This window comes from Penicillium cataractarum (assembly GCF_028827025.1).
Source record: "Penicillium cataractarum strain IBT 29864 chromosome Unknown utg000002l, whole genome shotgun sequence".
Lineage (NCBI taxonomy): Eukaryota > Fungi > Ascomycota > Eurotiomycetes > Eurotiales > Aspergillaceae > Penicillium > Penicillium cataractarum.
In genome coordinates this window covers 4,688,283-4,711,800 of record NW_026622738.1, presented here as the reverse complement: position 1 = coordinate 4,711,800, position 23,518 = coordinate 4,688,283, and the positions used below count along the sequence as shown (strand labels likewise).

The following is a 23,518-nucleotide window of genomic DNA, read 5'->3' as shown; positions in this document are numbered from 1 at the left end:
TTTTGCTCGGGTCGAGTTTCTGGCCTTTTGGCACAGTTTGGCACTTTTGAACACTCTAGTGAGGGGGAGAGACGATAGTCACGTGGAATATTAAAAGAGTAAATATGACAGGTATTTAGTAGTCTAGCAGGATAATCCAATGCGAAGGCAATGCTGACCAGAATACCAGGGGGAGTACTTAAGGTATGGTTGGGCTTCAATTATGCAAGAGGGCATTATTAGTGGTGGCTGAGGGGGACGGCCGAAGTCTCGGGTTATAGACAGGCAACTACTAGAGATGCATGGAGACTAATTGGCTATAGGATGAAACCATAGACGTATTTACTCCATAGACACAGACTCTAAGCAGCACACGGGAAATACGGAAGAATGTATGGGCTCCACCAGTGCGGAGAGCCCGAGGGGATACGGAAAGGGCCGATTTCGCCGATTTATCGCTTCATAGTTGAGATAGTATACAATAGTCTTAAGTATAGAGTATACTTGAGGAGGACTGATTTCAGGAGATAGTAGAGAGAAGTTGATAGTTCTAGAGCAATTGCATCTTCTCTTTTCATCTACCCATCAATTGATTACCGCGGAAGAGCCGCGTTTTCCACTTATCCGGAGTGGCTCCGCGGCAGTTGAAAAAGGCACCACATTGTTATTGCAAAAGTTGGTCAATCTACACTTCTCCTAACTTATTCTCTATCGCATAACTTGATAATTGGGACATACAGTTACACTCTGGACAAAATACTAATAAGGAATGTCAATTATTTCCCGTACAGAACGCTACTTTCTTGGTTAAATCGGACACATCACATTCGAGATTCCTAATTCAGCAGCCACACAAACCCACAAAGACCAGGCGATCCTCCACTACCCTCCATGTGTACAAACCGTAACTGCATAAAGCATAGTCCCAAATTCATCAACATCCTCAAGCCAGCGATCTACCCTGTCCCGCCGCTTCACAATACTCAATTCGTCCATATCGTCGGGAATCGGCCACAACTCGTCAATTGTGGGACCTAACTCACTCCATTCCGCAAGGTATAAATTATACTGTCTCTCCCAGTCCCCACGATCCGTCGCTCCCCATAGATATTTACTGGCCGCTATGGGAAGACCTCGCAGCTCAGTACCTAGGAAAATCGGGAGGTTATCTCGTGAGGCTAGTATCCCATCAAAGAGATACATCGCGTAAAGTGTTCGCCGTTTAGCCTCGGCTACAATCCATTCCTCCCATCTCGGACGTGTTTTGTGTTGATCGGCCACGCATATTAGTCCTTGTCGGGAAGCAGAGTGGGCGATGGTCTGCAGGTTGATTAGGGCTTGGCGGATGAAATCGTCTGTATCTGAACGAAGACGATTCAAGCTTTCACCGAGTCGAAAGTACAGCACAAGAAAGTAGATCAGATAGGCTTGAAACCCGGATAACAGCGTCAGATCGTTTTTGTATGTGGTGTGTTGCTCTATGATATTCCCCATCTCACGCTGGAGAACCGTCATGGCGGCGTGTTCACTCCCAGGCAATGGATTTTCACAGATGCGGACCAGACTTAGACATGTTGATAAGGGCGAATTCGCTTGCTGGTCGGTCATTTGTGTGGGGTGAATAAATGCCAATCTTCGACCACGAGTAGCTGCACCAGCATATGCCTTGAGTATTTTGGTCATGAAGTCAAGAACACCGAGAGGATATGTTTTGACTTTCTTTCCTGGGATTGGGATATAAGAGTTCATCCAGCGAGTGGGTATTTCGTCAACATTGATAGGGCAGCAGAGGTTCAGCCCGGAGAAGTCAAGAAATTCAGGCGTATCGCCCAGGGAGCTTATGGTTCTGCTCTCTGACAAAGATTGTGCCATGGGTATGGGGGTTTCCCCCGTTGTATGTGAAGCATTGCGTGAGGCCAGAGGTGTGGGTGGCACTAGATGCCAACTATCCATATTGCCCTCATGGAGGCTCGACACAAAATCATCGGGCATGGACACTGGGCTGTGTGTTTCTCGTTCATCGTTGGTAGTGCTTGAGCTCGATAAAGTGTATTCTTCGGAGGGTCCTGCCTGACGGTAGACACAGGGGAGACCACGTTGTCTGCATCTCGTACACCCCGAGTTTTGACGGTCACATTTGGCCTTGGCATTTGAGCACTGCTGGCATGCCTTCTGGCGCGAAGTCGCATATCTAGAGGTTCTCATGACTAGCGGATGTTCGGGAATCTTGGAATGATGGGACCAAATTATGTTGAACAAGGGCTTTCTGGGGAATGTACGTGGGAAGGAAGTAATTGGTGATAACGAAAGAAAGAATTCCTAACAGATCAAATTTGATCGTATGAATTAATCCGCCTCTCTAAATCAACTGGGATGGTGATCTTGCCTCTCCAAGAGCTCCGGACTTGAGCGGGGCTCTGCGGACTTGAGAAACTCAGATCCGATCAACTCCGAGGACCCACCACAGCAGCCCATTCCATTTTTGTACAAATCATGGAACAGGCCCAGGTTCCTATGAAGGGATGACATGTCCCTGGCCAGTAGAGAATCGAGTCCTTGTATGAAAAAAGTACATGATAATTCTTAAGTACATTATGCAATCAAATCCCGAACCGAACCATACTGGAATCGGACCTCCTTCATGCCTCGTTCAATGCCTGTAGCGCTTGCTCAAGAGAGATAACCTTCAGATTCATCTTAGGCAGGAGATCCTCAAGCATCACCTTTGAAAAAACCGTATTGTGGTCTAGTGGAATTTCCAGAACATTGTCTGCAATGACGAAGATATTGTAGTCCAGATCGAACAAGCGGTAGACCGTAGACATCACCACTCCGGAAAGAGTGAGGCCAGACTATATCACTTTTCGTTAGTCAACCGTTTAAATCTCCGAGTTCATTGTGGAATACATACAATGATAACGGTATCGATCCCCTGGGCTTTGAGGATCTGCTCCAAATTGTTGCCAGTAGTAGCACACCATCTTGTCTTCCGGAGAACAACATCCTTCTCATCCAATTGAAACCGCTTGTCAATCTCCGCACTAGGCGTGCCAACTTCAAACGTTCCAAATGACTCGATCAACCGAGCAAATGGCTTGCCGGCTTCCAATTCGGGCTGGCCACGGTTGAAAGCCAGAGTTGTATAGACGGTGAGTGGGCGCTCGTTCATCTGATGAATGGCTTCGTGCCATTTGGAGAGATTATCGACCAGTCTTGTCCCTTGAGACGTGCCTTCACATGCAGCTAAAAGCACGGTCATCCAATCAAGGTTGAGGATGGCATAGCGCTTTCCAAAGCTCATGGGGGCTTCGGGAGAAGACATTGTCGATGCTTGTTTGGTTTTTGACGCAAACAAATCCAGTCTTTTATCATCAGCTGAGAACTTGAATATGGGTATGTGAGAGATTATAAACTAGGAATGCCTTCCATGTTGGGCTCGACAATACGGTGCTAACCTCGGACTTGACCCACCTGAACTCCGGATTATACTCTGAATGCCGAGTGCCGCATGGCATAGTGAATGTCATTGTCGTTAAGGAAACAGTTGATATCTTATGGAGAGGAAAATTTCAGGCGTTAGAATACTAGAAACAAGTCTTGGGTGATGTGAAAGCGAGAAAATCAGAACAAAAGAGCATAAGTATGGGAGCTAGGCGTCGCTGTTATAGAAAAAGGACAGATTTGATTGCGATTATTCCAAATCTTCTTTTCATCGTCATAATCTAGATTCTGAGTGATAGGACTGATCTTATTCTAATAGTACATATTACCTGTGCTCTGGGCACCCTGGTTCTCACAATGCCTCTCTCTTGTAGATGTATATCACCTCTAATATTGAGCTTGATTCTGCTCCTTCGCTTCCTCGGCTGCTCTCCGCCACGATGCAGCGAATCTCCACTGAATAAGCGGACCGACCAAGGCCAAAAACTGCACAGCTGCACAGATAGTAAAAGTGACACCCGCTCCAACGGCATTGATCAGAGGCATGACAAAGCTAGTACCGCCGGCAGCGAACAAGCATCGAGCCAAGTTGATGCTAGCACTAGCGGCTGCGCTTCTTTCATGGAAGATATCCACAAGATAGGTCATGATAACCGACTGCATAGAGACGACAGTCCAACCAGTAATAAAAGTCGAGATGATGGGAACCGCGATGTGGACTGTGTACTGGATAGTCCAACCAAAGAGGATGAGAGACAAGCACTGAAAGCATGCAAAGATCGGGACTAGTCGGAGACGCGCCTTTTCCAGTGGGAAGTCTTTCTCTTCCAAAGCGGTGCTATTACCCTCCGGATCCGGTTGTGCCTCGAATTTAGTCTTGACCTTGCGGTAGTCGAGGTCAAGGATTTTGCCGGTGATCAAGGTTCCCACCATGGACCCAACACCATTAGCGATGAACGTCAGGCCGATTTGGATCTCACTGAGTCCGTAGTTTTGTTTGAACAGAGAAGACATTGCTGTGATACTCATTTGCCACACTGCATAGTATATGGCAAGGAACATGATAATAGGCGCTGCATGCTTGCTCACAAGAATGCGAAAGGGTCCCGTCAAATCGATATGTTTTCTGGGAGCTTGCGGTGGCGTATCTTTCGGGTCCCACTCAACCTTAGTGAGCTTTTGATACACAGTCAATGGATATTTCGCCATGATATTCGACGCGGAAGGCACTCGGGTTCCATTCGCGACCAACGATCGCAGTGTCTCAGGTAACAGAACGAGCATCGTGATCAGGAAGGCCCCGCTATAAGCAGTCAATACCCAAAAGATAGCTCGCCACCCCAGGGTACCGGCCACGGCACCTCCAATAACAGGGCCCACGGCCACTGGGACTAGAAGCCCAGCTTGAAAGATACCCATGAACCCACCACGCTCGGCTCGCGTGGTGATATCCCCAATTACGCCGGAGCCGATAGCAATCGTGCTTGCGCTACCGGTACTCTGAAGGCATCGGAGAACGACGAGGGTAGCGTAATTCTTAGTCTCTGCTAGACCGATACATGCCCCCATGAAGACCAAAAAGGTGAGTAGGTATGCGATTCGGCGTCCTTTTACATCCGAGACGGGTCCCCACAGACTTGGAGCGAGGCCTTGGAAGATCAGGTACGAGGTGACGGTCAGGTCGACGAGCTCTAAAGATACATTCAGGTCGGAGGCGATGGTGGGGAGTGCTGGGAAGTAAATGTTTGATGCGAAGCCGGAGACTATTGAGGGATTAGCGAAACAGTACAGCAACGGCGTTGGAGGTATAACTTACATGTTGCCGCAGTAGAAACGATGGTCACGATGAGCCATTTTTGTCGCCGGTCGAAGATGCTGAAGGGGGGTTCTACAGTTCCCGTCTGTGGCTTTTCTGGAGGGTTGATTGTTGTTGATGGCGGTTGTGAAATCACCGGAGCATCAACCGGTGGCTGCTCCTTCTGGAGCTCCTCGGTGGGCGTATCGGTATTCATGGATGGGTCAAGTATAATGAACGTAGGGCTAGTTGGAAGATGTAAAGTTCTAAAAGATATGCAGGGGATATGCTTTGCTAGCACGAGTCGTGCGATTTGTTCATCCTTTTAAACGTGACATCACCGAGGTTCCCTGGAAGAGAGTACAGCACTTAAGTTTTGATTTCGGAGCTGAGTTCGGGCTCAGGCTAGAGATTAAGCCGGAGTTGAGGGTGCCACTACCGGAGTTGAGCGCCATTCGTTCTAGAAGTGGGTCAAATCAGAATTCATTGGAATCAAGGTTTGCACGGAGTAATGATGTCCAATCATCAAGTAAGGAGCCTTGTAGAATGAGGGACTCCACTATAGCTCAGGCATGAGTGATCTTTTAAAAGGTAAGACTTGGTATGTCAGTGTCTATTCAGACAAGAACCGACAATCCATCATGACCGGGTCACGTGAGTATGTTAAGCACTCGAACTCTGGACGGAATAGTCCAATTCCAGAGAGAAAAGAAGAGACAAGCTGGAACCTAGGACTACAGTGCACAAGAAGAGGCAGCCGAGGGAGAGTCCAGATTCCTATAAATATCCGATACCCCGTGGGGCCTATTTCGTAGATCTTAAAAATAGGTCCAATACAAAACATATATATAGCGATAACCATCCTGCAGGGATGGCCAAAAGTGTGGTTAAGGTTATTTCAGTCCGGCTGTAAGAAAGTAGATGGCTCGACAGGGCTAATAGGAGAGAGATAGAGGTTTAAAATGACCCTAATGATCTATACATGAATATACTCCAAGTTAGAAGGTAGTGGGAAATGGTATAATCGACGGTGCCAATACTGTAGAAGGAAAGACGGGTTGGCTACTCTGTACACAGCCAAGCGTACTCCAGTTCAAGGGATGAAACATGTCCCTCCCACGGTTGAGCACGCTAAAACCTTTCCCGTCCCGCGCGCACTGGTGCAGCGTTCAGCATTCAGCATTCGGGCTTGAAACGAGTGGGGGAAATGGTGAATCTGACCCCTTGATCCACCATGTCTGATACATTAGTCTACTGTACAGTCGACTGGTACCTGGAAGTACTCTCTGGTCCTCTCGGCCCGGACTTCCTCCTGCTACAAAACCATCCTCTCCCTGTCCACTCACTCCTCATTCTACCTGTCACCTCCTCACCTTCCTGCTCTTTAATCAAGAAGTAATCAAATCTTTCATTTCCTTTTTTTGTGGTTCGTGAGTGGAGAGAGTCCACCGCCTATCGGTGCCCATCTCGATAACGCCCGATCTCGACCACACTAAGTTGGTCCACCCGATCATCTCCCAAAAAAAGCTCAGACACCTAGCTGCATCGCAGTTCCTCCCTCCCCTCATTCCAATCCAGCCTGACGGGGGATTGAAACTACCCGGGAGTACAGTACCAGGACCTCCCCCATTGTGCTACACGGTCAGTCATCCTGCATCGTTACGTCCGTCGACTATAAGGGCGTGTGAGCCCGTGGGACTTCCGGGCTTGCCCCTCTCAGCCCTGTCCGGGACTCTCTCCCGCGCGACGAGCGACCGAGATAGCGACCGCAATCAAAGGACGTCTACCGGCACGGGTTACTGACCAAGTAGCAGGGACTCACGAGACTATGCGTTGACCGATCCCCCACATCCCTTCGATATATCTCCGATCGGTCGATCCTGGTGTGAAGAGACGAGGCAAGGATAGGCGGAGGAAGGGGCGCTGTGGTTGAGATCAACCTGCCGAGGAAACACCTACGATTCCAACGACAACGCGCTACGACCTAATCATGCTGGCTTCCAAGCCTCAATACTCCGCTCCCCTGGGCGCATCCAACTCCCAGAACTCCGCGTCAGCCTACCATACGAATTCACAACGCCCTGCGACGGCCACAAAGGTACAAGATGGAGTCGGATATAGCAGCCCGACCAAGTCGGAATTCTCCGAGGGACAGGACGAACTCTCGGCTGTTCGGTAAGGCATTACTGGTGTTGGGCTGTGCGGACTGGACAACGGGATGCTAACTGCCCTCCAGGGCCTGGGATGAGAAGAAGGTGGTCGCGTGGCTGCATAGTATCAAGTGCGGCCAATATGAATCAATCTTCAGAGGTGATTCCCTCCTTGGATCCGGTATGGAGCTTTGAATAGACACTGACATCACGCAGCCAACAACTTTAATGGAGACAACCTAATCGAATGCGACCAGAAGATCTTGCAGGAGATGGGTATCAAGAAAGTGGGCGACCGAGTACGCATCTTCGTGGCCATCAAGCAGCTGCGAAACAAGGCTATGATCAACCCAAGGCAAAAGAATATGGTACATTCGCTAGAGCGTTTCTTGAACTATGCGACAGTCGCTAATTCTCGCCATAGAATACCCTCGCTGCGCTAGAAGCAGCCGCCTTGTCCTCTGATCACTCGCGACTCTCCTCCATGCGTCTTCCAAACAGACGTATGTCCCAGCTGATGGAGGACGGCATTGGCTATTCGGGCAAGTCCCCCACGTCTCCCCCATTCGGCGACTGGCGCAAGGATGGTTATTTCAACCATCCCTCCTCTGGTGGCTCGGGATCCGGCCGCAACCCGAGCACTCCAAGTGATGGCGGCCGGGGAAGCTCACACCCACGCAATCCCAGTATAGACGGCCTGACAATGGGCCCTCTTCCACCCAATTCTCCCGTGATTCGTGTCATCTATACTGGTGGTCAGACTAAGGTCCTCGATATCCGGCACTGCAAGACCCCGGACGAGGTGATTCTCTGCGTCCTCAAGAAACTGCAGCTCCCAGAACACCAATACCGAAACTACTGCTTCTATGTCCTGGATGGCCTAGACCCGGATCTGTCAAACTGCAGGCGGTTGACGGAGACCGAGCTTATGGAAATCTGCGACGGCCACAACAAGTCTGAGCGTGGTCGCTTGATCTTGCGAAAGATCCATGCTGGCGAGCCCGACGTCGATGAGCTTCGCCGTGCATCCCAGCTCGCTTTCGATGAAAGTCAGGTCACGCATCAGAACGCTCTCAATAAATCCAATCCGCGACAGAAACACAAGATCCAACAGCTTACAGGCGAGTCCTGGAATGTCATTAATACCAAACAGCCACTGTCCCCAGTAGGCCCTCGCCATCGTCCATCTGCTTCAAACGATCAAGATCAGCCATCGCCTGACACTGATCGCAACCATGTGGCTACCAAGCTTCGCTCATTCTTCGGACAGAGACCACCAAGCGAGATGATTATCCACGAGCTCCAGTCATTCTTCCCCAGTCACGACAGGGAAGATATCGCGAAGACAATGCGGAGATCGCAACGTCTCAGCCGTGCTGCCAGTCGCCTCAGTGTTGTTAGTAACTACAGTGTCGCGTCAAGTCTCAAGGACGCTCCGCCTCTCCCCCCATTGCCTCCCATTCCTCCAATGCCCAACATTGCCGATACCTGGTTCCAACCGCAAGGTGGAGCACAGGCTGCTCGTGCTTCACGGCCACTCTCTATTTCCAAATTCAACCTGCCTCAGGCCTCATATCGGGATTCGATTGCCTCGAGCTCTCTCCAGCCGTTGCAGGAAGAGTCTCCCACCGAGCCAAACCGCAAATCCTACGTCTCCTTTGACAGTGGATCTGACGAACCAAACTTGTCGCGCCAGAGTATGATTGATGAGAGCGCCAGCGTCATTGCTACCGATGGCGGCTCCTCCAACGATCGACTCAGTGTGCTCGTTGCCGATGACGGTGAAGAAGACGACGCAAACCTGATGAGCGACTTCCTGGCCGGTAACAACTTTGCTCCTAAGAATTGGATGAAGGGATCTTTGATTGGCGAGGGTTCCTTCGGCAGTGTCTTCCTGGCTCTCCACGCTATTACTGGTGAGCTCATGGCCGTGAAGCAGGTCGAGATTCCGTCAGCTACCAAGGGTACGGAATTCGATCAGCGCAAGAACAACATGGTCACCGCGCTGAAGCACGAGATTGAGCTTCTGCAAGGGATGCACCACCCCAACATCGTACAGTATCTCGGCACGTCAACTGATGACCAGTATCTGAACATTTTCCTGGAGTACGTGCCCGGTGGCTCCATCGCCACCATGCTTAAGCAATACAACACCTTCCAAGAACCACTCGTCAAGAACTTTGTCCGACAAATCCTTGCAGGCCTCTCATACCTGCACAGCCAAGACATCATCCATCGCGACATCAAGGGTGCCAACATCCTCGTCGACAACAAAGGTGGCGTCAAAATCTCCGATTTCGGTATCTCCAAACGCGTCGAAGCATCCACCGTCCTCGGATCCCGCGCCAGCAGCGGAGGCGGCGGTCACCTGCACCGCCCCTCTCTCCAAGGCAGCGTCTACTGGATGGCTCCCGAAGTCGTCCGACAAACCGCCCACACCAAAAAGGCCGATATCTGGAGTTTGGGCTGTTTGGTCGTGGAAATGTTCATCGGCGCCCATCCCTTCCCGGACTGCAGTCAGTTGCAGGCTATCTTCGCTATTGGAAGTAACCAGGCTCGTCCGCCTGCGCCGGAACATGTCAGCCCCGAAGCGGTGGAGTTCCTTGATATGACTTTCCAGCTTGATTATGAGAAGCGGCCTACTGCGGATGAGTTGTTGAAGTGCAAGTTCTTGGCTGCGCCTATTGCGTAGACGGGTGCACTTGGCATACTATCTGCCTGCTGGGTTTTTTCACTTCTTGAGTCTGTATAATGATTGTCTCATGTATTATGTTGTCGATTTTGGGGTTGAGGGTAAGAGTGATAGCACGGGTGTTTTGATCCGTCTATGTGCTCGGTTGCCCTTTTTCGGTAATGATGCGACAGTTTTGATTATCAGCGCCCTTTTACCAGAGTTATGATCCTCTATAGAAACAAATGAATGGGACTGGAGTCATGTACCGAGGACTACTTGCAAAACTATTGTAAACTACTTTGCCACTACAAGGAGGTGGAAATTCTTGAACTTGTTTTTGAACAATAGATTCGCTCGAAGTGAAATGATAATAAATGGAGATAATACACATGTTTGGTGAATCGCAGTGACCACTATGCAGGTCACCTCTAAAGTTACAGGTTGTATAGGAACACAACGCCCCAGGTGTGGTATAAGATGAGAAACCAAGCCAACATTAGAAGAACAGAGACATCCTTCTAGTGCTTTACTGCACGATCTTCCCGTAGAATGGGATACCCATAGCGCTCAGGAGGAGGCGGGCGTCCTTGTCAGACTTGGCGGTGGTGTGGAGGGTGATGTGGCAACCAGGGATCATCTTGGGAGGGTACCTAAATGGAAAGAGATGTTAGAATCGAGATCTACAATCAGGATGTTATCTGGGGCAACTCACATATCATAGTTGACCTCAATCTCAGGGAACAAGGCAACGTGCTCCGGTTCCAGACCGAAAGTGATATTACCACTGCTATCACCGCTGCTTCCCTTAACACCAGGCCAGTCCTTGATGCGAGGCAGAACCACATCAATCAGCTTGCCGAGGAAATGGTACATAGTCTCGCCGTGCATCTCAGCCTTGACAGCAACCGTGTCACGGCCAGGAGCAATGCTCCACGTAGCAACGCTAGCCTTGGACTTGAACGTCTCCACGCGCACGTTCGAGACAGCCTGCACTGCCATACCAGCCACGTGCAGCCATCCAGAGTTCTCCTGCGCCGCACCCTTCACGTAACTGTGAATCGTGATGCGCTCAACCTCGGGGATGTTGTTGAACCGGATCGGCTTGCGGAGTAGGCGCAGGACATCACCGCCACGGGGTCCGCGGAGGGGACGGTTCTTGTGGTAGGGCGAGCTGTCGTCCCACTCACGCAGACGGGGGGCTTTGGGAGGAGGCTTGAAGCCTGGTGGCGTGTGCACGTAGCATAGGGTGAGGATGTCGGATGCGACGGTCGAGTTGTAGGTCTGCTGGGCGCGCGGGAGGGAGAAGGGGCCCGGGACGAACAGGCGAGAGGATGGGTCGGAGGGAGGAGGAGGTTGGTGAGGGTGGAGAGGACCGCGATCGTACTTGGGAGAACGGAATTGGTATCTAGAAATAGAGATGTCGATGTCAATTGCTAGTTCTTTGCGAAAGAGCCGTCCGCAGTTCTGTTGTGCACTGCTAGGGACGCGGACGAAGCATTCGGCGAGATGACCTACCGCGAGCGAGGGAGCTGAGTCTTGCGACCCTTTGCCCGGGTAACAGGATCGAATGATTTGGCGGCAGTCTCTGGCACAGGGGTGGTCAAGGACGACGCGGTTTCCAGCTCGTCCAGCTGGTCCGACAGACGCCTGGACGGGGCCTCATCGGAGACATTGCGGCGGCCCAAAAAGACCTGTTGACGAGCAGAAGGCACAAAGGCCCTGGGAACTGCCCGTGCCAGGTATCTTGATGACTCCCTGACAGCCATTCTGTGAGCAATGGCGATGTTGTAGAGTTCGGGATCGGAGTATCTCCAATTGTCCAGCGGCCGAAAATTGTTTGCAACGGAGCGGAGGGTCACGTGTGTATTATTTGGTGCCCGAAAATTCGGGCGACGAGGCAGCAACCGAACTATATCCTTCAACTGACAGACTCGTTGACCATCAAGTTGCAAATACACTTACTATAACGTCCTATACTACCGAAATTAGTAGATAGCTTGATTCTATATCTTTGGAACATTGCAATTGGCTTTATCAATTTGATCAGACCCCCATCCCTAGGCTTTCCCAACCACGATCCTCCGGTATACTCGACATCGTTGGATACAACTCATCAACTGTCACCAAGGTTGATCTATAGACAAAAAATCATTATCTTTCAATCTACTGAAAAGCATGTCACTTTCATTTACTACCTTCAAGATGGATCCAAGTTCGAGAATAGCCATTGAGACAAGTTGAGAGTCATCGAGGTCACGTGCAAGATACTATTGCCTTATATATCAGGCGACAATTTAAGGCGACAAATTCAGGCCCCGACGCTTGATTGCCCCGCGGAGGTGCGATAAGTGAGTGAATCAACAGATAGCTTCATCTCATTCGGCACGCTCCTTTCCCTCTTTGAGACTCTCTCACAGCCTGCTTGTTTCTACTAGACCCGTCATCACATTTCCACTTCTGTCCCGTGCTGCCATCATCCTCACACATCCTTCGACCACATGATGCTTCCATGTGCTTAACGGAAATCCTGCAGCCTCAACTAAGCTCCGAGACCTTGAGCTTCCTTTTTCCCCGCATGTTGTCCTTCATCCAGACATCCACTCCTTAGATCGAGACCCCCTTTTCGCTGGGAATTCTACAACAATGAGTGGAATTCATCGCTTCCTTACCCGCCGGGATCGGTCAAAGGGTGCTTCCCGTCAAGCTAAAGAAGAGGTACGTGTCGCTTCATCACTTACATCTGACGTCGCACTCCGTGATTGGCTGCGGGAATGATTTTTACTGATACGGCAAACGATACAGCACCAAGTCGGTCCTGCGTTGCCTCTGCTACGAGGCTTTTTCGTTTCACAAGCCAGCAAAGAAGATAGCCAAGAGCATGAGAAGAAGGTATGACTTGTTGTCTAATGGTCGCTACATGAAATACCACTAACTGGTTTGATGAACTCATAGGTGAAGTTGGTCGAATCCCACCTTCGCTCCCTCGGCTACTCTACCCTAGAGGAGGCGCATGTCAGACATGCCCTCAAAAACACCAATGATGATGTCGAGAAAGCAATCAGCCTCCTGCTGTTGTTCGAAGACTCCATTGAGGGCATCATTCGACCCTACACACCCAGGACGAAGCTCCTGGGTGCTGAAAACCGACAGGGTGTCACCTGCTATCTGGACTCCCTACTTTTTGCCATGTTTGCCCGTCTCGACTGCTTTGAAGCGATTTTGTACAAATCCTTCAATGACGAGCCCCGCAGAAAGCTGGCTATCCTGTTGAGATTCTGGGTGAATCTTCTTCGAGCTGGGAAGTTGATCACTACCGATATCGTAAGTCATTCCTTACATCCATGGCCTTTCGGCCTGCCTATCAAAGCTATGACCACGAGCTAATTCAAGTGTACAGACCCAGCATATTCAGGAGGCCTTGGCAGAGTGTGGTTGGGAGGACGCATCCAGACTGCAGCAGCAAGATGCCTCCGAGGCCTTTACCTTCATTACCGGAACGCTTGAGTTGCCTCTCCTTACCCTGAAGATGGATATTTACCATACAGGGAAGGAAGACGTCAGTGACGACCACAAGTTCGTCAATGAGCGACTTCTAGAGGTGGCTATCCCACCCGAGCCGGCCGATGGCTCTACCATCACTCTGGAAGATTGCCTGGAGGCCTACTTCAATAATCGCATTGAAGTAAAGCGATATCTTGAAAGACGCAACACTCTGAGCTCCCTGAGCTCCCGGCGATCTAGTGATTCGCTCTCGATATCCAAGGGATTCACTGCACACGTCGAAGAAGTCGAGACAACCCCAACACCGTCTCCAGCACAGTCTACCTCACCTGTACCCGAGAAGTCAAACCCGTGGCCATCAATCTCGGGAGCCGCCAACTCTGTGGGCTCACGAAAGCCCGGTCGGCGTGACAGCATTGTCCGCGAGAGGTTCATTCCGGACACAAGTGAGGTGCAGACGGGTGATGGAGATTCGGAGCAACCCCGGAGAGGCATCCTTAGGAAGGAAGTGATGATGCCTGCTTGGCAATTCTTCAGCCTCATTCGTAAATACTCCCTCTTTACCATTCATGGGATGATTCAGCTGACAATTCTTTTTCCATTTTAGCTTGGTTCACCGAAAACACCCCCACAAATGACGCTCAAGTGGCAGCGCATTTTTCATCCCAACGGCCCATTCTCGGCGTGTGTCTGAAGCGATACTCTTTCACTCCGAATGGAAAGGCCATCCGCCTCAATACCTACATTGACATCCCAGTTGAAATCGGTATCCCCAAGTTCATCCAAGATGACAATATGGATGTTTCTGGCGATTTCAAGCTTTCCTTGCAGGCCGTAGTCTGTCACCGTGGAACCTCGGTGGACTCGGGCCATTACATCTCCCTGGTTCGAGGCACCAGCCCCAATGCCGCCCCACCCAGCAGCTCTGGGGATGGTGCTAAGCCACAAGGCACCGAATCCCCTAAACACTGGATGCGATTTGACGACCTTGCTTCTGAGAGAATCACCCTCATCGATATCGAGACTGCCCTGAAGACTGAGTCTCCTTATCTCCTGTTCTATCAGATCCTTCCGATTGACCAGGATGCGTCCCTGGCCAATCTCTCGAACAAGCCGTCGTCACTCGCATCCGATACCACACTCGACGTGGAGATGGGTGATGTGTATCGAAAGCTGTCAAGCCTAGCGGCTGACACGGATGGTAGCACCACCGAAGATGTCACCTCAGCTAGGCCTAGCTTCGAGATCACTAGCCCGGACAACACCACTCAGCCGCTTGTAAACACTGAGCGACGGTCGAGTGTGGTATTCTCAGATCCTCCCTTCACTGGGCCTCCTCGTTCCATGCCGTCAATGTCACCACGCTTGATGCCTATGGAAGAGGAGGGTACCAGGGGGTCGTTTAGTTTCTCTCGGCGTGGTTCTCGAGCCACCAAGAGCAATTCTGGTAGTCGCGCGGGAAGCCAGTCCGGCGAAAACAGAATTAGCTCAACCTTCTCTCGCTTTGCTGGTCGTCTGAGCAGAGACAAGATCACAAGTGATGGCGAAGGTGAGGTGGACGAGTCCGCCTTTGAGACTGACGATGCCGCGGCCGACGACATCAACCTGGGACCCGCCAGGTTGGAGTCGAAGGATAAACCCGGCAAGGATCGAGGGTCAAAGGGCAAGGCGAAGGGGAAGTCCAAGGAGAAATCCAAGGACAAGAGTCGAAAGCCGGACCGGGAATGTGTTGTGATGTAGTCACACACACTCGTGGCCAGTGGTAGGGGACAGAGGGAGGAGGGAGGGAGGGGGGACTTGTTTTACAGTCTACGTTCGTGTAGGCTTGAGATACCCAGGTCCTACGGGACTTCATTTGTTTTTACTTTGTTCTTGCGTTTCTCCCGGTTTCGGGCTTCATGTTTTCATGACGAATGATACCCCCAACATGCATGAAGCGCAAATGTCAATTTTTTTCCTGATCTTTCCAACAACAACCAGCCCAACCCATACTCCTGTATATTCATAGCTTGCGAGAGGATCTAGGGCCTGGAGCCGAGCACCACCTCTGTGGTTGATACAATGGATCCTTCCTCTTCGATTTCCCCGTGAAGAATCGTATCAGTGGACTTGGTTCAAAGGGAAATGGAAGAAATCGGGTAATATCCTCGTAACCATTCTTCTTGCACTGCGGACACGGTCCATCGACACACTTCTTCCCGCCCTTTTTGATAAAGCGCCAGATATCGCCTGGCCCTGAAGCCCGAGGATTAAGGGCCTTTGGCTGGTATCCTCCGCATGGCTCTTGGTTAGGGCGTTGGAGGGCTTCGTGACATTTCTCGAGCTTTGTAAGGAACACATGGCCGCAGCTGACGCGGCCAGTGTACTGGTCGGCCTTGTATTTGCACATGTTCTGACTTTGACTTTGCTTTTTTATCGTTTAGGAGATGTAGATAGACTGAGGACTTTTAGCCAAAATAGCTTTCTATCTCCTGTTAATGTGGATGATGGATAGATATAGAAATAATACGTGAGAGTGAGAGGCTTTTTATATATGATACCTGAAAGAAAGACTTAGCTCTTTGACGATCGTTTATTTGTATCCTCACATAGCTACTGTCTTCGGGTCTGAGTACATAGTTTTCCTGAGCTCTTTCACGGAAGGATCAACTATAAAGGATCATACCCATGGCACTACAAAAAGTCTCTCGTAACACTACAAAGCTGAGCCTCGTTAGGACCGAACCTTAGGAGTGACACACAGAACATTCTATATCTATTTGGGCTCTTCTGTATATTGGTGATAGTTTAGGTTTTCAAACAAGAACTAGAAAAAAATGCCTAGCTAGATACCAATGAACCTCTTCTATTTCTAAAGGTCTTTTGGAATGTCTTTCTCCTTGTCTTTTTAGAGAACTTTAGAAATATATATCGATTTATCTTTGAAAGCATAACTAATAAGATAACAAGGCGACCGCGCTCGCGCGGTCTCCTCCCTTGCTGTACGTGGGGAAGTCGAGGGTTATACAGGAAGCGGAAGCTGGCCAGTTGGTCGCGCATCAGTCGAGCATTCATAATTACATCAGTCCATGGCAACGACATAGCATTTTTCTTTCCGAAAACTTTGTGTTTCCCGTTCTTGTGAGCAACCTAACGTTATGGTGCTCCCAACCCGGACGAACCCGTCTACTGAAGGTTGTCCCCTACCGCCGACATGCCTCCTATGTCAAATGCAGATCCCAAGTACCTCCGACTGTGCGATCGCGGGATATCGAGACGATCAGTTGCTTAAAGGTCGGCAGCCTTGGAAAAGTTACTGGAGGACCAGTCATAAACATATGATGGTGCCCTCGGTGAAAGTCGAAGAGGCAGACTTTGGTGATTTACCTCGACTATGGTCATGTTTTTGTCGAGCTAGTAAGTCATAAATTATATTCCGAAGTTCTATATGGACTAACTAGTATACTTAGTAATTAAGGAGTCGGAAACCAAGTATCGTATAACGGGTATTAATAGTATAACGGGTATTAATATCGCTCGATTCAGAAGACCTGAAGATCTATACAACTTTCCAAATGACCCGAATCTCGCGAGAATTGGCGGGAGAACAAATGCCCGATATGATCCTCAAATATTCACTAAATGCGTAGCGGCGGTGGCGGGAAGACAGCCAGATAAGCATAAAGGATAGCGACTTGGGTTTATTATCCACGCTCATTGCTGGGTGCTGTTTAGTCGAGCGATTAAGATATCACCGACTGAGATCAAGCTCGAAAAATTTGTCAAAGCTTGCCGAGATCACTGGCGCAAGTCAAAATTAGAGGTTCTAGTCGATTACAATAAGCGCTGGGTGAGCAGGCCGAACCAGGCTATGCCGCAGCTTGAGTTCGAGTGTGATATTTATCAGAATCCAGTGATCATTCCAGCTCTACGAAAGATCATTATCTACGCAACCGAATGTCCCATTACAGTAAACTCCCGTTTTCGGCACGGGCCTCCGTGCAACAGAATTCCGATGTGCCTAATGAAAGTGTGCCACTAATATCGCGCTAAACCTCATCTAGTAAGAACTAGTCTGTTTTTGGTCTAAAGTAGTCATCCACCCTTCTCTGCTTCCTCCCATTGATCTCGAATCGAGAAAAAAGATGAGCGATCCTCTCTATATCACGTAGATCTCTCTCAGTAATTCCCTCTTGGTGCTGGGCAAATTGAAGAGCTTTATGCATATATTCAATAGCTTCAACACGCGAGAGGATATCCAGCGGTGGTCCGAATATATATTCGTCCTGGTCGTCCTCGCTATCCTGAACCCCATTATCCCCACCTGTATTTTCTTCTGAAAAATGAACGATAATATCAGATAAATCAGGCTCTTCCACGTCGATGTTTTCTCCTGGAGGGTCTAGAAATTCATCTAATGCCATAACCTCTGTACCAGGAAGCCGGTCGGTCACCTCTGCGTATAAATCACCTAGTTGAAGGTCCTCAGACGGAGACGTATTCATCTCATTAGTGCTAGGACTAATAAGCGTGCTCTTGATAAAGCACTTCTGAATAGTCTCATCTAGGACGTCACGTCTCCAAGCCTGGGTGATCCAATGTAGTGTGTAATAGAGGCTCATTCTCTGCGTAGGATCGACGCCGCGGTCTATCATATTAACCATCCATGTCAACCATTTCTTCCGATAATGGTGCTTAAGGTTTCTGATGATACCCTAGTCTAATGGCTGGTAAACCGAGGTCGCGTTTGGTGGCAAAAAAACGACTTTAATATTAGACGGCGGTGGCGCATGTTTAAGCGCAGAGAGATGCGCGCTAAAGTTATCGAGCAATAGCACGACTCGTCTTTGTGTGCTAATATGCCTATAAAACGAGCGGAACCATTCTTGCATAACATTACCGCGTATCTATGCGTTCTTGTTCCATCGCCAGACACATCCAAGTGCTGGGATATTGAGTTTTCGTAGAGCACGAGGTATCTTCGCAGTGCCTATTAACTATAGAGGCATTCGATCTGAACCAGTAGCATTGGTCGTTACTGCGAGAGTAATCCTGGTCTTGTCTTTTTTATAACCAGGACTACCCTTACTCGATAGACCCCTATTTGGCATTCGACGCCAGAATAGACCTGTTTCATCCATATTATAGACATCGTTTGGCTGATATTGGTCGCAGATAGCCCGAATAGCTTCCATGTCGGAATACATCGAAGCCGGAACCGATGCAGATTCGCCATAGGAGGTATGATATCGGATCGAATGGCGCTGTTTGAACCGTGATAGCCACCCTTCAGAGAAAAGTGGCGGGTCGAGATCTTTATACTGGGGTATTTTCTTCCAATATTCGACGGCTTTGCTCTGAATCAATGGGCCTGTTATAGGAAAACCGGCATTCTCGTGACGCTGCTGCTAGATATATAGGGCCTCATCTAATAGAGGCCACCGAGATGCTAACGGGCGTTTGTTCTGACCAGCTAAACCAGTATCAAGGTACTCGTATTTGGATGAAAGAATCTTGGAGACGGTCGCACGGTTGATATGACGATTAAATTGAGATGAAAACCACTCAGCGCATTCTCTCTGAGTAGGTTTAGGGCGTGTCTCCGATGCATAGATACGTAATGCTTTTTTCTGAGCATCGGATATGCCTTTGTTGGGTTGTTTTGGTATAGCCAGTTTAGCTGAAAGAGCGACCGAAGAAGGGGTGGAAGGGTTGGAAGGGGAAAAATCCTGCATTCTGATTGGTCGGTTTATATGACTAAGCAAAAATTGAAGAGAATTTTGTGTGCCAGACAAAAAGGTGTGCCGGTTGGCCTCTTATATATGGGAAAACTCTAAGAAGTGGGTCCATCCAACAGATTTTGGTGCCTAATAAAAATGTGTGCCTAACCTGGGAGTGCCGAAAACGGGAGTTTACTGTACGACTATACCCCAGGTATATTTCAGTAAACTCCCTACAAAAGTTATCTTTCTCATCTCTGAGTGGATCTGCCCGATTAACTATACCTCGGACGATGTTCGAAATACGCGGAATATGCTCCTCGCGTTCGGATGGGATCTACTAGATTGGCTTTGGCTAAGGCTGCTATCAGAGAATTTCTTCTTTGAGCTGGATATTTTGAGAAAGTCTAGCTCTACGCCACCTCGAATGAATTTACAGATGCTGCGACTTGACGTGATGCGTCTCACCTTTGATCGAACTTGGTATCCTCACTGTGGACTGGCATATCGGCAACGTATACACAGGAGTATAGTTGCGATCAAGAGAGGTTTGGGAATGGCTTAATGGAAGTGTCTTGCAAAAAGAATTGCTTAGGAGGTGAAATCTATTTGCTTTTTATATCTGTACGGAGAGCATATCTTTGAATATTCGGGCCACCCACTAAGGTCATCTACCAAACGACCATAGGCAACTAGTGTTCTAAGATTAGAGTGTCGGGATCTAAATCATCTGATATTGGTCTAAAGACTGAGTGTCGACTATCTTCTTAATAGATGTCTTTGATAAATACTGAGTAAACTTGTCTATCTTGTCTTGAGGATTAACAACAGTAGTAACACTGATATATGCGGCCAAGCCTCATTCCTGCCTCAGGCAGCCATGGACTGGCCCTCCGCATTCCCAGGCAGCTCCACGTCCCTCCGTCGGTTGCTCTACAAGCTCCTGGAAGCTCCGCCAACTCTGCCCTGAAACCCGAGACGGTCGGCATGAGATAGCGACCAGTTTGCGCATCATGGCGCTGGACGGATCCAGCAGTTATGTGGCTCCGAACAACCTAACGGAGCCTTCGGACTCCCTACCCATCTTCGACGTCCAGCGGGTGCAGCTCCAGTTCCCGATCGCGGCGGATTTCGTAGCCGCCCAAGTCGCGAACAATGTGCTCATCTTAGCCTTGTCGACAGGTCGGATCCTACGGATTGACCTTGATACCCCGGAAGACATTGATGGTAGGGACACAGCTCAATCTATACCCTCCCCGCCGCGCCGTACGGAGCTGAGCTAACCATGTTCATGTGCAATAGACATCGACCTTCCAAAGAAATCCTCCGAGATTGGGTTGATTCGACGCATGTTCCTTGACCCTTCTGCGTCCCATCTAATTATCACCACCACGCTTGGCGAGAACTACTACCTCCACACTCAGTCGCGCCAACCCAAAGCTTTGTCCCGGTTAAAGGGCGTCTCTATTGAGAGTGTCGCTTGGAATCCGTCTCTACCAACTGCCTCAACGCGCGAAATCCTTCTGGGTACGACCGACGGAAACGTGTATGAGACCTACATTGAACCTTCCACGGAGTTCTATCGGCGCGAGGAGAAATACGTCACTGCGGTGTACAAGGTGCCGGACGCCTCGCCAGTCACTGGGATCTGTGCCGAATTAGTCCCGTCGAGGCCTGATCAGAGACGAGTTCTAGTGGCAACACACGGCAAATTGATACATGTTCTGGGCCGGACGGGGAGCGCCACTAAGCATGGCAGAGATGGCGGTGGTTCCATATATGCGGATCTCTTCCAGCGAGAGACGGCTCTGATTCATGATGCTTCCAACCCATCGGGCTCCGCACCATCTGCCTTGACGGTGTCCTCTTCGTCGACCACGGGAGGACATCAGGCCGAGGGTCTCACAGAGAAGGAATTTGCATGGTTGAGTGTTGAGGGTATTTACCATGGTCAGCTTTCATCCGAGACTCCCTTCGACCATGCGAGTATGCTTCCTCGCACGAAGTTCCCTGCATCCCAGTCTGCACGAGGAGGGAAGAAGTTGATTCAGGATCCGATTTCTGCAATGACTCTGACCCATTGGCATGTTCTGGCACTGGTCGAAGGCCGAGTGGTTGCCGTCAACCGCCTGAATGAGGAGGTTGTGTATGATCAGGCTGTTCTGGAGCCTCGTCAGAGCTCGTTGGGTCTATTGACTGACCTGACGCAAAACACCTACTGGCTTTTCACTAGCAAAGAAATCTTCGAGGTTGTCGCCAACGACGAGGATCGGGACGTATGGAAGGTCTTCCTCAAAGAAAAGAAATTTGACGAAGCACTTCAGTACGCTCACGGCCATGCGCAACGCGATGCTGTCCTGACGGCTTCGGGTGACTTTTTGGCAGAAAAGGGCAACTTCCTCGAGGCTGCCAAAGTCTGGGGTAAGAGCAGCAAAGGCTTCGAGGAAGTCTGCCTGACAATGGTGGATAACAAGGAGTATGATGCTCTCCGAAAGTACCTTCTTTCTCAGCTCTCAACCTATAAGAAAACATCCGTCATGCAACGGCTTATGGTTGCGAGTTGGCTTGTGGAACTTTTCATGTCAAAACTGAATTCCTTGGACGACAGCATCGCGACCAAGGCAGAACTGACCGAGGGTGCAACGGAGGGCCAGGTTCAGGACCAACTAGGTGACATGCGAGCCGAGTTTCAAGAGTTTGTTACCAGGCATAAGGCGGATCTAGACAAGAAGACGGTTTACGACATCATCAGCAGTCATGGTCGTGAACAAGAGTTACTCTTCTTTGCAACTGCTACCAACGATCACAACTATGTTCTGTCATATTGGATTCAACGAGAGAAATGGTCGGAGGCACTGAACGTACTCCAGCGCCAGAGCGAACCAGATGTGTTCTACAAGTACAGCAGCGTGCTCATGACTCATGCGGCTACTGGGTTGATCGAAATCCTGATGCGACAGACAAATCTTGATCCTGAGCGGCTTATTCCAGCACTGTTGAATTACAACAAGACCGCCAGCGTCTCCCTCAACCAGAACCAGGCTGTTCGCTACCTGAACTTCATCATCGTCAACCACCCCAAACCCTCGGCAGCTGTCCACAACACTCTCATCTCGATTCATGCCTCCAGCTCATCAACCTCCGAAGCAGGGCTTCTCACTTATCTTCAATCGCAGCCATCAACGCCTCCTCCATATGATGCAGACTTTGCCCTTCGACTCTGTATTCAGCACAAGAGAGTTCAGTCATGCATCCACATCTACAGCGCCATGGGCCAGTACCTGCAGGCAGTCGAACTCGCCCTGGAACACAACGACATCGAGCTCGCCGCTATTGTCGCAGACCGTCCCGAAGGTAATGATAAGCTTCGCAAGAAGCTGTGGCTCCTAGTTGCAGAGAAGAAGATTCGGCAGCCTGGCACCGGCATCAAAGACGCCATCGAGTTTCTCCGCCGTTGCGAGCTCCTCCACATTGAGGATCTCATTCCCTTCTTCCCGGACTTTGTTGTCATCGACGACTTCAAAGATGAAATTTGCACCGCTCTGGAAATTTACTCGCGCCATATTGATGACCTCCGTCAGGAGATGGATAACTCGGCACAAACAGCTCACCAGATTCGGTCGGAGATTGCCAGTCTGGACACACGCTATGCGATCGTGGAGCCGGGTGAGAAATGCTGGATCTGTTCGCTGCCTCTGTTGAGCCGCCAGTTCTTCGTCTTCCCTTGTCAACATGCCTTCCACAGCGACTGTCTGGGGAAGGAGGTGCTGGAAGGTGCGGGAGGCAAGAAGAAGTATATTCGGGATTTGCAGGCCCAGATGAGCAATGGCGATATCTCATCGGCTCGGAGAGAGGATATTGTCAAAGAATTGGATGGGCTGGTTGCTGAAGCTTGGTATGTGCTATTTATCGCAGTGAACCGGGGTTGATATCGGTTCCTTGTTGCTAATTGTTTCTTCTAGTATTCTATGCGGCGACCATGCCATCAAACAGATCGACAAGCCGTTTATTGCAGCCTCGGAAACGACAGATGAGTGGGCTCTTTGATCACAAGACATTATCTTGGGAGGTTTATGTCGAATTCTTTATGCTCCTTGGTGTGTTACTCGTGGCAGTCGCATATAGTGTTTTCCTGGGTCAAGTTCTCGGAGAGGGCGACTTTTCGTTGATATTTGCAATACCCTTTTCTTTTCTCGAGTATGCTCTTGTGCTCATAGCGGTCCATTTACGTACATATCAATCGTTCCAGAAGATCCGCGATCCATATTTCTTCCTCTTT

The 23,518-nt window shown here is 49.8% G+C and overlaps 7 protein-coding genes across 7 annotated transcripts; 3 read left to right on the top strand and 4 right to left on the bottom strand.

Annotated features, from left to right (window-relative positions):
* Positions 1-861: 861 nt before the first annotated feature.
* On the bottom strand, positions 862-2,184 carry N7496_003730 (Zn(II)2Cys6 transcription factor domain-containing protein; the record flags this gene model as incomplete). Its single annotated transcript, XM_056696661.1, has 1 exon — positions 862-2,184. The coding sequence occupies one exon, from the start codon at positions 2,182-2,184 to the stop codon at positions 862-864; it is 1,323 nt and encodes a 440-aa protein (XP_056558873.1).
* Positions 2,185-2,618: 434 nt separating this feature from the next.
* On the bottom strand, positions 2,619-3,301 carry N7496_003729 (cysteine hydrolase family protein; the record flags this gene model as incomplete). Its single annotated transcript, XM_056696660.1, has 2 exons — positions 2,619-2,831; positions 2,891-3,301. 2 exons carry the CDS (start codon positions 3,299-3,301, stop codon positions 2,619-2,621), a joined length of 624 nt encoding a protein of 207 aa, XP_056558872.1.
* A 506-nt stretch (positions 3,302-3,807) lies between these two features.
* Positions 3,808-5,432, bottom strand: N7496_003728 (putative MFS multidrug transporter; the record flags this gene model as incomplete). Its single annotated transcript, XM_056696659.1, has 2 exons — positions 3,808-5,183; positions 5,237-5,432. The coding sequence occupies 2 exons, from the start codon at positions 5,430-5,432 to the stop codon at positions 3,808-3,810; spliced, it is 1,572 nt and encodes a 523-aa protein (XP_056558871.1).
* Positions 5,433-7,205: 1,773 nt separating this feature from the next.
* On the top strand, positions 7,206-10,057 carry N7496_003727 (STE11 family mitogen-activated protein kinase kinase kinase; the record flags this gene model as incomplete). The annotated part of the gene is made up of 4 exons (XM_056696658.1): positions 7,206-7,390; positions 7,452-7,525; positions 7,582-7,733; positions 7,790-10,057. 4 exons carry the CDS (start codon positions 7,206-7,208, stop codon positions 10,055-10,057), a joined length of 2,679 nt encoding a protein of 892 aa, XP_056558870.1.
* A 508-nt stretch (positions 10,058-10,565) lies between these two features.
* N7496_003726 (mitochondrial 54S ribosomal protein uL5m) lies at positions 10,566-11,805 on the bottom strand (the record flags this gene model as incomplete). The annotated part of the gene is made up of 3 exons (XM_056696657.1): positions 10,566-10,689; positions 10,752-11,444; positions 11,555-11,805. 3 exons carry the CDS (start codon positions 11,803-11,805, stop codon positions 10,566-10,568), a joined length of 1,068 nt encoding a protein of 355 aa, XP_056558869.1.
* An 877-nt stretch (positions 11,806-12,682) lies between these two features.
* N7496_003725 (ubiquitin C-terminal hydrolase family protein) lies at positions 12,683-15,280 on the top strand (the record flags this gene model as incomplete). The annotated part of the gene is made up of 5 exons (XM_056696656.1): positions 12,683-12,754; positions 12,842-12,928; positions 12,992-13,360; positions 13,437-14,085; positions 14,148-15,280. 5 exons carry the CDS (start codon positions 12,683-12,685, stop codon positions 15,278-15,280), a joined length of 2,310 nt encoding a protein of 769 aa, XP_056558868.1.
* Positions 15,281-20,252: 4,972 nt separating this feature from the next.
* N7496_003724 (vacuolar protein sorting protein DigA) lies at positions 20,253-23,286 on the top strand (the record flags this gene model as incomplete). Its single annotated transcript, XM_056696655.1, has 3 exons — positions 20,253-20,466; positions 20,542-23,134; positions 23,202-23,286. 3 exons carry the CDS (start codon positions 20,253-20,255, stop codon positions 23,284-23,286), a joined length of 2,892 nt encoding a protein of 963 aa, XP_056558867.1.
* Between the last annotated feature and the right edge of the window lie 232 nt (positions 23,287-23,518).